We start from the raw sequence: 14,581 nt of genomic DNA on the forward strand, positions 1-14,581 counted from the left end.
AATGAAAGAGAGCTTATTCCGGTGACGAGCCGTCGCTCCTCTCCCTCATCTCGACCATGGGCCCGCGGAGCCGCGAGCGTCGGGCTGGAGCAGTACAGAGCACTAATGACAGCAGCGCCCTAAGCAAGAGTTCCCTGGCCGCGCATGGGTACGTACTCGACCCCTTTGCCGCGCTGCTCGTTCCGGGAACTGCGCGGCGCGCGCCGCTCATCCACCGCGGCTACTACGTCCGCGCACGCGCCGTGGGGCATTGCGTACGCGCCTTCCTGGAACGGACGTGCGCGGCTCTTCGACCCCAGATCTTGTCGCTGGGAGCGGGTTCAGATTCGCTGTATTTTCGCCTGAAATCTGCGGACCATTTGGCCGGGGCTGCAGTCTGGGAAGTAGATTTTCCGGACGTGGCCCGGCGCAAGGCAGAGAAGATTCAAGATACGCCGGAGCTGTGCGCGTTAACTGGGCCTTTCCAGACCAGGGCGTCAGCGCTGTGTTTTGAGAGTGTGGACTACCACCTCCTAGGGGTGGACCTGCGACAGCTCTCGCGTTTGGACCAGGCCCTGGCCGCCGCTGGCCTTAACGCGGCCGCACCCACTCTGCTTCTAGCTGAGGCTGTGCTGACCTACCTTGAGCCGAAAGATGCCGCGGCCCTCATCGCCTGGGCAGCCCAGCGTTTTTCTGATGCCATTTTCGTGACCTACGAGCAGATGAGGCCGCATGACGCCTTTGGCCAGGTCATGCAGCAGCATTTTCGGCAGCTCAGTTCTCCCCTGCATGGCCTAGACCGCTTTCCCGACGTGGAGGCCCAGAAGCACCGCTTCCTTCAGGCTGGCTGGACTGCCTGCTCTGCCGTGGACATGAATGAATTCTATCGCTGCTTTCTCCCCTCAGAAGAATGCCAGCGCGTGGAGAATCTTGAACCTTTTGATGAGTTTGAGGAGTGGCATTTGAAGTGCGCCCACTATTTCATTCTGGCCGCTTCTAGGGGACACACTCTTTTCGAAACTCTGGTGTTTCCACCCTCAGAGATGTTTCCTCGAATAGATCCTGCTTCTCCATCAGGCGTCTTCCCTGCCAGTGTAGTCACTAGTGACAGCAAAGGCCCAAACCTTAAGAGATATGGGCATGCCTCTGTCCTTTTGAACCGAAACATTATTCTTAGTGCAGGAGGATTTGGAGAGCAGGAAGGGCGGCATTGCCGAGTGAGCAAGTTTCACTTGCTTTCAAGATATGGTGACTTCGAATGGAAAAGCAACCAAATATGCAGTTGTGAGACTGGAGCCCAGTGGGATGGGCGTCTTTATCACACCATGACGAGACTTTCAGATACTGAGGTTTTGGTTCTTGGAGGGAGACTGTCCCCAGTAACCCCAGCGTTGGGGATTCTCCAACTTGGTATCTCTAAGAGTAAGGATAATACGACTAAGGATCTAAATGTAACAATAACAAAGGCGGATCCAGAAGATTCCACGTTGTCATGTTGGCGGCATTCAACAACAGAAGTGTCCTATGACAATCAGAAATACTTGTTTGTGTATGGGGGTCGAAGTGTGGTAGAACCTGTACTAAGTGACTGGCATTTCCTACATACGGGGACAATGGCTTGGGTCAATATCCCAGTAGTGGGGGAAGCACCTGAAGGTCGGCATTCACACAGTGCCTGCAGCTGGCAAGGGGGAGCCCTTATTGCTGGAGGTCTGGGTGCTTCTGAGGAGCCACTAAGCTCTGTACTCTTTCTAAAACCAATCTCTTGTGGATTCCTCTGGGAATCCATAATCATCCAGCCTCCCATTACACCAAGGTATTCCCACACAGCTCATGTGCTCAATGGGAAGCTTCTACTAGTTGGAGGGGTCTGGATTCATTCTTCCTCAGTTCCTGGAGTGACTATTATTGATTTGACTACAGGATTGAGCTCTGAGTATCAGATTGACACAACATGTGTGCCATGGCCATTAATGTTACACAATCATACCAGCATCCTCCTTCCTGAAGAGCAGCAGCTCCTGCTCCTTGGAGGTGGTGGGAACTGCTTTTCCTTTGGCACCTACTTAAACCCCCATACAGTGACATTAGGCCTTTCTTCCTTACGTGCTGGACAGTAGGACTGAACTTTTTATATATTGATGACCCACTTAGACAATAAAAGTTTGCACAAACAGGATTTGACTGCGTCTATAGACACTACCAATCCTTCCTTCCCGTTTTTTCCTTCTCATTAGCACTACTATCCAGTGCAGAACGTGAAAGAGTTTGTTAAACACATACCAACATTCAGAGAGATGACACAAAAATAAAACACGAGTAGGCCTATCTGAAGAGATTGGGCATACAGTCCTAGAGTAGGAATTGGGGAGCCTTTGGATCCCTTTGTGTCTAGTTTATTGATTTTCCTCATCTAAGTTTATCCATTTATGGAGTTAGAGTCTGTTAGCCTAAGTCAAGTGAAAAGTTTTCCACTCTAAGGCTTTGAAAAAGTTTAAAACAGATCCTTGGTGAGAATACAAAGTTGATAACTCTGGTTTCTCTTTGGAGTACAAAAAGCTTTTGCTTTTTTCTAAAGATTTCCATGGAGAAGAACAGTAATGAGTTTTTTTTTTTTTTTAAGATTTTATTTATTTATTTGACAGAGAGAAATCACAAGTAGGTAGAGAGGCAGGCAGAGAGAGAGAGGAGGAAGCAGGCTCCCTGCCGAGCAGAGAGCCCAATGCGGGACTCGATCCCAGGACCCTGAGATCATGACCTGAGCCGAAGGCAGCGGCTTAACCACTGAGCCACCCAGGCGCCCCAAACAGTAATGAGTTTTGAACTAATTTTCGAGGCCTTGTTTTTATGAGACTCCCTTTAAAAAAGAAGAACACAAACTTGAATATAGCTGAAGAGACATGGTTTGACCTCATTCTTCATGTATGAAATCTGAAATGAACCCCATTACTTTATCAGATATGGATATTAATAAACCCTTAGGAAACAAAGGGCTTAACAGCTTGGCATCTGGCAAGGCATCTGGCAAGGCTATGCGTGGGCCAGATACTAAATAACTGGGAGGAATACGATCAGAAGGCAGAAAGGCTGCTCTGTATTTCTTGTTTCTAAATTCACACCACAGACTGCCTCCAACTTGCAGGAAGGATCAAAGCAGAATGTTGATGAAAATGAGTGTTCTCAGCTTGTAGTAGTTAGTTCTAGAATTCTAACCTGGATGACTTAAAAGTCCAGGTTATACCTTCCATTATGCTACTCTCAGATGGTGCCATCAACCTTTTTTTTTTTTTTTTTTTTCATTAGTTTTGGTGAGGGGAGAGAAAAGGTGGTGGGGGCATGATTGTCAAGAGAATGTGGATGTGAGCCAGACCTACATTAGTAGTGTGTGGTGCCTCTTGAGTATTGCCCGGTGTGGTGCATTATGAGTAACTGGGCTTGTTCTCTTCAGAGGAATTACATGTATTTTCTGTAAGTGATTACCAGATTAAGCATGCCCTCCACCTTTAACCCTATACATGCATCATACTCAGTTAAGGAATTATTCACTTCTCAAGCTCTACTCATTAGAACACTTAGAAGTTTTGTCAGCAGCATTTACTCTCTACCTCTGGAGCAGCACTCAGTATGGACTAGTGCTGGATCCCAGTTTCATAACTGGGATAATTAGAGATGTGGGCCAGATTGAGAACTGAAGTTAGACAATGATTTTCGCTTCTCCAACTGAGCTGAATATTTTTGTTATAAAATTCTGGTATGGAGCCTGGTGCAATTATGAGAGTCAATGAAAGGTTTTATACCTCATTTAGTGATTGCACTTCTTTTTAGACCAGAAAAACTAGTTAAAGAAGGAAGACTTTCTCATTTTGAGTATCTACTCTGTCAGGGTCTCAAAAACAGTATATCATACCACTGAGGATATGTAAACAAAGTTAAGAACAACTCTTCTAGGATATGTTCTTCAAAAGCCAGTGCTGTCACTTCTTTGAGTGCTTTCTGGATTTTACCATCAACTATCCATTTTTTGTCTTTCTGTAAGTTTACTCCTCCTTAGTGATATTAGGAAATTGGCATATAACAATAATGTTCCAGTGCCCAAGGACTGTTTGGTCTTCTCTTTCTGTGATCTTAGACCTTGAAGTCCCGGTTTATTCTCTATGCGTTTGTAATCCCAAACCCAACACTGAACAGCCCATGCCTACTCTGGGACCCATCCTACATGATATCTTTTGGAAAATACTCTCATATGGCAGCCCCAAATGTAGCCAACTATTTCTTTTCCTTTGGGAGAGAAACCTGTACTCTGGAGAATCTGGTGAACATGAGAACTAGTCACTAAGGTGAGTTCTTACTCATAGGGATCCCATAATGTCTAATGTGACATTAAAACTAAACTCAGTTTTTGAATGCAGTAATGAAGGGGATATAAAATAGCATTACACTGGCAAGGAGGGTCATAAGTCCTGGCTAATCATGTTTGGACTTGATGTTTAAGGAGAGAATGAAAATATGTCAAGCAAAAATTATGAAACTTTTTTTATTTTTTTTTTAAGATTTTTTTTTTTTAATTTATCTGACAGAGATCACAAGTAGGCAGAGAGGCAAGCAGAGAGAGAGGAGGAAGCAGGCTCCCTTCAGAGCAGAGAGCCCGATGTGGGGCTCGATCCCAGGACCCTGGGATCATGACCTGAGCCAAAGGCAGAGGCTTAACCCACTGAGCCACCCAGGTGCCCCCAAATTATGAAACTTTTAATCAGCTTCAGAGTAGATTGAGATTTCCTTGGATGTCAATAATTATGTAAACAAAAGATTTCTGTCTTTCCACAGTTTAAAGACTGTTCACTTATCTTTCTTGGTCAATGACATAAAGCATTTGGCTGGGAAGGGGCAATTCCTTGACTATGGAAGGAATTGGGTATGTCTAGTTCATTTCACTATCCCCAAAATACTTGATGCTTAATAAATACTTACTGGATGGAGGTTCAATTTGACACTCAAATAAATTAATATTGAATATTACTATTGTACATACCATGCACAAACAGATGTCAATATTCATTTAACTAGTGTGGGGGGAGCATTGAAGTTTTTAAAGACCTCCTATTTAAGTGTTTTTAAAATTCAACTGTTTCAACATGGGTAAATGTGGTAGGCTTCCTGGTGTTACTCCTAGCTTTATAGATTACACCCAAAACCTCTCTGATTGCAATTTCCAGCTGATCTTCATGCCTCTTTGCTCAGCAATGAACCATGGTTACCCCATATCCTTTGCAAATGAAATGAGTTAACTTTGCCAAAAGGCTAATCTGAGGATGTAGGAACATGCAATTAAATGTGCTCATGAACACATACACACAGGATCTTACTAGGATGTGGTGATGCTTCACTGGGCATGACTTGGTGTGTAACTCTCAAAGTTTAATAGAGAGAGAGGAAAAAACTTGCCCTAATATTTATGCAAAAAGTTATTTGCCACCTAAATGGCAATCTAAAGCTAGAAAATAAATTGCAAATTTAGGATATGATACTACATTCTGATTTTCTCATTCCCTAGCCTTTGTCCATGTTTTTAGGCTTTTCATTAGAGCTTCTCAACATCTGATTCATATGTAGACTTACTATTTCAGAAAAATTTAGTAAAGCAGATCTTATGTATGGCTATATCAGCAACTTAAACAGTACTTAAGAGGAAAAAACCAACTTTCCCATCTTTCCTTTCCTTCTAAAAACAACTGAAAAGGCAGTCTAGACCTCAGTAAACCGAATTTATATTTGGACAACTGAATCCAGCCAACAATTTTTTTTTTTTTTTTTTGAGAGGGAAGTGGGTGAGAGGGCAGAGTGAGAGGGAGAGAGTATCTTAAGCAAGCTCCATGCCCAGCATGGAGCCTGACGTGGGGCTCAATCTCACAACCCTGAGATAACGACCTGAGCTGAAATCAGAAGTTGGATGCTTAATCAGCTGAGCCACCCAGGGGCCTCCAGCGAACAATTTTTATTTCCAAGGCATAACACATAGTAAATGTTCAATTAATGCACATGAAGAATGGATTTATGTTTGATTCAGGCTAAAATTAATAATAAATAGTGAGTTATAATGTTAAAATCAGAGATTATCCCAGAAAATAAAAATATATTGTAAAGTCATAGTAATTAGTTTGGTATTGGTGCCAGAATAGACAAATAGATTGAAGAAACAAAGAATTCAAGAATATCTGTATATTCTTGTATATGGGTGCCTGGGTGGCTCAGTAGGTTAAGTGTCTGCCTTTGGCTCAGGTTATGATCCTGGGCTCTCTGCTCAGTGCGGGGCCTGCTTCTTCTACTCCCTCTGCCTGCCACTCTGCCTGTTTGTACTCTCTTTCTCTGTGTCAAGTTAATAAATATAATCTTAAAAAAAAAAGAATAGGTTGTATAGTAAAGTGACATTCAGACCTGTGATGACTGGCTGGACTCTTAAGTATATGTACAGTTTGGTACTACTTGGCTAATCGTTTGTGAAAAATGATGTCAGCTTCCTACTTCTCACAAAACACAATCACATATTCCAGGTGGATTAAAGACCAGACTTAAAAAACAAAGCCAAACTAAATTATATGAGCATAAGAACAAGTATAAAAGAGTATATTTATAATCTTAGGTGTAGGAAAGGCCTACATACATATATACATACATATAAACCAATTTTTTAAAAAAATCTGATAACTATTCATGTAAAACTTCAGAGCAATAAGGAAAATACATTCTTCCCTCTCCACAGGGTCAGGTCATAGGAAAACTTGTTTTCCTTTTTTTTATTCAGTCCCTAGAATTAAGATGCATGTGACTCATTCCTCTGTTTCTCAGTACTAGTTTTTGAGATAGGTTAACAATGGGAAATTTGGATAACATAAAGTGAAGCTTTCAGTTGACCAAAGCAACTCATTCATTCATTCATCCATTCAGTAGTTAGTATTCTATGTGGGATAGATCAGTGAACCAAATAATCCTTTGTGGAATTTGCAGCCTAGCAAGGGGAGACAAGAAGCTAAACAACAAAGATAATAAATACATATTATATTAGAAATGATAAGAACTGTGGAAATAAGAGAAGGTATAATAGGATAGGGGGGATCAGGAGTGCATGGGGATAGGGGTAACAGGTTACAATAACTAAAAAGGGTGGACAGGAGCACTCTATGGAGCCATGAAATTTGGGAAGGTAATAGAGTTAACTAAGAAGATTATTAAGGAACGAGTGTTTCGGGTAGGGGGAATAGCCAGAGCAAAGCTCCTTAAGAAATTCAGTGTAAGAACTTTAGCTTTGATCTGGGTGAAAAGGAGGGCTGTGTAGGGTATTGACTCACATTTTTTAAAAAGACTTATTTATTTGAGAGAGAGCATATGAAGGGGTGGGGAGGGCAGAGGGGACAGGAGGTGCAGAGGGAGAGAATCTCAGGAATATTCCCTGCCAAGCACAGAGACTAACATGGGGCTTGATTTCAGGACTCTGAAATCATGACCTGAGCAGAAATCAAGAATGAGACACCCAACTGACTGAGCCACCGAAGGGGCCCCTATTTGACTCACATTTTTAAAGGATCCCTTTGGACATCATAAGAGGAATAGATTGTAGGAGGTCAAGAGTAAAAGCAGGGAGACCTGTAGTAAAGCTGTTGGAGTCATAAAGATGAAAGAAGATGGGGATTCAACTGGAGTGGTGAAAAATGGTGGGATTGGGGTATATTCTGAAGGAAGAGCTAACAAAATTACCTAATGGACTGGGTATGGAATATGATGAAAAGGGAGGAATGAAGAATGAGCTCTAAGACTTTAGTCCAAAGGAACTGGAAGATTGGAGTTGCCATCACCAAAAGGTGGTGCAAATTTGTGGGGGCAGTAGTGGGGGTAGATCGGGGTTCAGGTTGGATATATTAACTTTGCCATGTCAGTTAGACATCCAAATGGAGAGTCACTTACTCAAATATCTATTTTATAACCTTCCACCTTATTCTCTACATTCACTCATTTTTTCCTTTGCCTTCTGTAAATAACCAGACCAAACACAAGAATGGAACTGTCAAATAAAAATGACTGAATTGGAAACACAAATCCTAACTTGAAGAATAAGAGGGGCAAATCCTCTATGAGATGGCCCATGCCTGGCTGCTCCTGGCTCTCAGAGCCCTTCTTAGAGCACTTTCATTCATATTCACTGTCTTGTTTTTTTCTGATTTTAACGTCTTTATTAATATTTGCTATGCATGCTGTGTAATTTTCCATTAGTAGATCTTTTCATAAAGCCAGAGTCTGACATTCCCTATGTCACAAGCCTCACCCCCTGCTATACCTCCTCCTCTTACTTGAGATCCCAGTTATGTGGAACTACACCTGAGTCTCCAAATACCTCCATTCTTTTGCTTACAGTGTTATCCCGATGAGACTCTTGATGCTTCTCTTCTTACTTTACTCTTAACCTGTGTATACAACTCCTGCTTGACTTTCAAAGCTTATCTTTTTTTTTTTTTTTTTAAGATTTATTTACTTAAGAGAGAGAGAGAGAGCACAAGTGGGAGGCAGGGGCAGAGGGAGGAGGGAAAAATAGTCTGAGCCCAGGGCCAGATGTGGGGCTTGATCCTGTGACCCTGAGATCATGAACTGAGCCAAAACCAAGAGTGGGATGTTAAACCAATTGCATTACCCAAGCACCTCTTGAAGCTTATCTTTGAAAAACATTCCATGATTTTAATACCCTTCCCCTTTCAGGCTGGGATGGGTTACCCTTCTATATTACAATACACCTTGTAAATATCCTCCATATTGCACTTACCATACCGTCTTATAATCTGTTTTCTAGTCGGTCTTCTCACTGCAGATTTAACTCCTTGAGGGCAGGAATAATATCTTATTCATCTTATATTCCCAGCACCTGAAACTATAAACACTGAAACTGAACAAGGATCTCTCATTGTAGGTGTTTAACTTCTTGGAGCCAATCCTTTCTTATACCCTTTCAGTATAATAATCTTATGCCACTGGCTTCCTGTAGAAGAATAGAGAAACATCAGTGAACAATAATGACAAAATAACAACAACAACAAAAACAAAACCACAAACTCCTGTCATGCAAGCCTATGCTGTTGGTCATAAACTCAGAAAGAATCGTCCAGAACCTTTAGAATATAGCTGTGATTATACACATCTGTTTTCAGGAACCCCATTCTTAGTCCTACTGCTTCCTCCATCTCCCACTCAGACATCTGGTGAGTAGTAATAAAGATAAGTCATCTGAGATATTGAATTTTTTGTATTATTTTGAGGAAGATCAGTCTATTAACCACATTCTAACTATTAAGAAGATCCACTCAGTAGTGACTTGAACCTGCAACTTACCCTCTAGCCCAATATATTCTGAAATTTTCAGTTTGGGTTAAGATTCGCCAGTGGTCACTTTTGGTTTGAGCTAACCACCTAGACTCCTACTAGTGTCGATTCAGCTAGAACAGTACAACCTGTGGCTTCTGTACCCTGCTATGTGTTAGCCAACAATTCATTTTAAAACACTTACTGTCATTTATTGTATAAGACATATACACTTATTATAGAAATACTTGAAAAGCAAAATATGCTACATTTAAACATTTTCTAAGACTTGCCAACCATGCTACAGTTGCATTGTTTCCCTTCTTACAAGTTCTGAATAAAAATCCTTTCACCACTATAAAGAAAGGTAACCTCAGGGGGGATAAAATCAAGTTGTTCATTGTTTCTGAGCATGTCTTGTTCAGCTGGTATCTACATGACAATTTCTTAGTTGATGAATTCCTCTTTGATAAGTGATTGCCTTCTCTTTCCTGCATTGATAAGAGTAATGTCAAGTTCCTAAGATTACTAAGATTATGAAACTAAGAAATATATATATATAATATATATATATATACTATATATATATATATATATATATAATATATATATATATATATATATTTTTTTTTTTTTTTAAAGAAAGCACTATGCCCAAGGTGGTATTTGATGTCAGGACCCTGAGATCAAGAGTTGCATGTTCTTCCAACTGAGTCAGCCAGGTGTCCTATATGGTATTATTCATAGCATTTTCTTTCTTTCTTTCTTTCTTTTTTTTTTTTTTTAAGATTTTATTTATTTGATGGAGAGAGACAGTGAGAGAGGGAACACAAAGCAGGAGAAGTGGGAGAGGGAGAAGCAGGCTTCCTGCTGAGCAGAGAGCCCTATGTGGGGCTCAACCCCAGGACCCTGGGATCATATCCTGAGCTGAAGGCAGATGCTTAACGACTGAGCCACCCAGGTGCCCCAGCATTTTCTTTTTTTACAAGATGAGAAATATGGTCTGCAAAATCTGGAAAGACCTGCAAATAGCCTGCAAGTGAAGAATCAAAGTTCTGCTACTCAGGATGGAAAGGAAGTAAAATATAAACCTGAGGAGGACAGCAAAACTGAATTAATGTTTGCTCATCCTAAAGAAGTAACTAGACAGAACTGTGTCAAAAGTTCATGCTGCATAACTAACCAATGGCAGTTGTGTAGTTTAGGCTCATGGAATTGGAATCAGACAGACTTGGGTTTGAATTCTGATTTCACTCCTTAATATCATGTGACCTTAGATAATTGTATATTAATGGAACTCACATAAGTTGATGAAAGAATTTTATAAGACAACGTAAATAGAGTGTTTTAGTGCAGTATGAGGTGTACACTAAGGACTCAATAAATATTAGGCCAGGACATGGACTGGGCTGGACTAACATTTATGTTGGACATGACATTCATGTTAGACATGACAAAGTGGAGGGGGATAGTCTGTGACCTCCCCTGAGCAGTTTGTCTCCACTGTTTAACCAGTCAGTCCAATGTTTAATGATTATTTAATACTGTGCTAGGTCTTATGGGGTGACACATGGTCTCTTTTCCCTCAAGAGGCTTACAATATTTTTAAAAAGTAATGCACATGAAAAAATTGGATAACAGTTAGTATGGACAGCATAATGCTTAGAATCAGAATATCTTAGAGAAATCAGATAAAGAATTTAATTGAGAGAGGTTTTGTAGCCACATAGATATTCTTGAAAAAAAAAAAGGGGGAGGTAACTAGAGTGAGAAGGAATAGAGAAAGAATACCTCAAGGATAATGTGAGATAAATGCCTTGTGTGGAAAGGATGGATAGAGTATGGTTGAATAGAGGCAAGAAGTAAGTCTTTTCAGGTACACTTGAAATGTACAGTTGAGATAGCATGCCTTTGGAATGCCTTCCAACATATTATCCCTATTTGATGGTTCCTATTTTGTTCTTTAAGTCATTTAGACTTTAATACTAGGCCATGAAGCTAGAGTACAAAATAAGAAAATAAGACACAAGGGAAGCACCTTCTAGATGGAAAGGAAGCTGAAAACTTTTTGGTCCTGGAAGGGAGAGAAAAGGAGAAGGATGACAAGACTTGATGTATGAGCTATCTTCCCACCCTCCCAACTCTACCTTGGGGTCAAAAGAGAGGGGAGGTAGAGTCAAGGATGGTAGAATCATCTAGATGGACTTAGGCAACTCCCAATGAAGGAAGTTTCTTCTCAGTTCTCAAGGCAAGGCCTGGGAAAATTGTAACCCTCTCAGCAAAACTCCATATTCAACATGGCACCAGAGCAATATGGGGCCATGGGTAGTTTAGAAATTGCTAAGGAGTATGAAGGTCTGAAGTAGCACCACCATTTCCCACAGCCAGTGTTTGGTATTTAATGAAAGCAGAAGCTCCTTTATGACCAGCACAACACAAACACACTGAAATATCCAGCAGACCGGCAGAGGCCTGGGGTCAGGCTAAGTGAAGCTGCTGGGGAAGGGACCACGAATTTCAGTGGAGGAAAGGAGGGGCCCAGCATGAGATTTGGAGAGCAAGGTGGGACCATAAGAACCTCAGCAAACCAACATAGACACAGACACAGGGTATCCAAAATCAGAGGGGAGCCAAAGGTCTGTGCCCTTGCCCCTGTGAGGATGTGTAAGCTCCCCCTATACTCAGAAGCCACCTTTGAAAGAAATCAGGAAGAAGGAGGTCTTAAGAATGAAGAAATACGGGGCGCCTGGGTGGCTCAGTTGGTTAAGCAGCTGCCTTCGGCTCAGGTCATGATCCCAGCGTCCTGGGATCGAGTCCCACATCGGGCTCCTTGCTCCGCAGGGAGCCTGCTTCTCCTTCTGACTCTGCCTTCCACTCTGTCTGCCTGTGCTCGCTCTCACTCTCTCTCTCTCACAAATAAATAAATAAAATCTTAAAAAAAAAAAAAAAGAATGAAGAAATACCCCAAACAGGGAGTTTACACTTTGAAATGACTAAAACAACAGTTACCTGAGGTTACACAGTCAGGCAGTGGTGGAGCCCCATAGGCCCCAACAGAACCTATGCCCTCAGTTACTGCACTAACCTGGATAGATACTGAGCAGGGTGAATTCTTGAGGGCCTTGGAAGCTTTCCAGAGAAGCTGGATTGGATGGAAAGGAAGTGGATTCTGAGCTGGAGAGCTGTATGATATTTAAGGAAGACAAATCTGGCAGAGCTCTGCAGGACAGGGTGAAGAGAAGGATATCTGGAAGCAGAATAAAATATGATATCAATATCTGTAACCCAGGTCAAAATTATAAGAGCTTAAAATAGAGCAGTTACAATAAAAATACCGAGGAAGGAATACATCCTGTACTATTTGCAATAATATTAAGACCAGTAACAGAACAAGTATGTACTATGTGCTGGCACTGTGCTGAATACTATCTCATTTAATTATCTCAGCAACTCCATAAAGAATTAACTATTACTTTCCCTATTTTGAAGATGAGAAAATGGAAGCAAAGTGAGATTAACAAGCTTCTTGCCACACAGATGAATGTGGTAAAGCCAAGCATCACACCAGGTTAGGTCTAACGATGGGGCCCAGAATCTTAACCAGTCTACTTGACCATGATGTGGTAACATGACCAAGTAGCTCCTGACAGCAGGAAAAGGTGTTGGAAGAATCAGAGATCCCACTAAGAACTCTAGGTTTGGAGATTGAAGTGGTAAATCTATTGAAAGAAATGCGTAGTCGGGAAAGAGGAAGGTAAAAAGGGGAAATTAAAAAAAAAAAAAAAGAGGAAATGAATTTAGTTTGAGATGTGTTGAGTATGTCAATATGATATACATAGATCAATTTCCTGAAGGTTTAGATGGGATTTAATGGGACCTAAGTGAATTTTTAGGCCCAATCTATAAATTTAAGTTGTTAGTTAATGGGGAGGAGTTAGGAAAGCCAATTCTCAAATATAAAGACACACATTATTTTTGTTAACTTGATCCTCTGTATTGCATTTACATGATGATAAATAATTTTTTTTAACAAGTAACATATTTCCTCTCCACGATATCAGTCAAGACAGGTAAATTTGAAAAATCTAGAAAACATAAGTATTATCATTCTTCTGCATTCAGCAAAGAACTTTGGTGGTAACTTGAGTTCCTTGCAAGGCTCAACTATTTCCAGATGCTGGACCCAGCCTTGTAGTTACTCAACAAACAGCTTCACACTTATTTATTATATCAAATAAGGTGTCAACAATCCATAGTCCTGCCTTCTTCCTTACCAAAAAGTCTGAGTCAATTGCTGAGGTAATCACCATAGGTAACCACATTAGGACAGTGACCAAACTGTCCAGAAATGGAGTGAAATTGGCTATTGGGCAGTGAGGTACAGTAAGGACTGGTCAGTCTCTGTAGACCTGGCCAGGGGCTCCTTCAGTAAAAATAAGGAAGGCAAGAAAAGAGAAGGGCCTTCCTTGAACAGAAATAGGCCTTTTAAATAGTCATAATTGCTTCGGTTTATTCAGTGCTGACTCTGTGACCAGAAGTGAGCCAAGAGCTTTCAAGAATTATCTCCTATAATCCTCACAACCATCTAAAGAGGTACTATTATCATGTCCCCTTTGAAGATGAGGAAACTGAGGCTTAGGGAAGGGATGTAATTTATTCACAGACATAGGCTGATCATTGGGACCGGATTCAAACTCAGGTTTGAGAATCCTATAGTAATCCAGTCTCAAGGTAGCTCCGAGGCTTGGACTGAATACCACACCATGGCACTAATCTGCTTTGTAAGAACAATCACCATGACAAAAAGGCCTTTGACATTTTACAGACCCAAACTGGAATAGTCAAGTTAGCATCCAGGACAATACCTCTGAGAATGTGCTGCTAGTCAGACTGGCCTTACAGGCAGCCTCAGCCCTGCCCCTGGAATGCCAAAACTCCCTCTCTGCATTGTCAGCCCAGCAACCTGAAACCCATTTCTGTTGACTTTAAGACCTAAACCTTACATAACCCTTCCCTGTCTCTACTGCTTTTACAGGGCCATAATTTTATGCCACGATGAAGTCAAATAACCCAGGCATTGGTTTCTGTTGCAGCAGCTGAACACAAGCCATCAAGGGAAATCATTGTCCTTTTGTCTAGATCAACCTACCAAACATGAAACAATGATGGAAATATATGGTATTTCCCAGAGCTAATGTAATAAATTTAGCTGCCCCAGGTGCCCAGTCCCTGTGTTGTAACTTGGATGGCCAAGTTTGGGGAC

General features: G+C 41.4%; 1 protein-coding gene across 1 annotated transcript; it reads left to right on the top strand.

Moving 5' to 3' along the window:
* Positions 1-56: 56 nt before the first annotated feature.
* LCMT2 (leucine carboxyl methyltransferase 2) lies at positions 57-2,158 on the top strand (the record flags this gene model as incomplete). Its single annotated transcript, XM_082735424.1, has 1 exon — positions 57-2,158. The coding sequence occupies one exon, from the start codon at positions 57-59 to the stop codon at positions 2,097-2,099; it is 2,043 nt and encodes a 680-aa protein (XP_082591550.1). The 3' UTR covers positions 2,100-2,158.
* Between the last annotated feature and the right edge of the window lie 12,423 nt (positions 2,159-14,581).

This window comes from Mustela nivalis, assembly GCF_964662115.1.
Source record: "Mustela nivalis genome assembly, chromosome: 6".
Classification (NCBI taxonomy): domain Eukaryota; kingdom Metazoa; phylum Chordata; class Mammalia; order Carnivora; family Mustelidae; genus Mustela; species Mustela nivalis.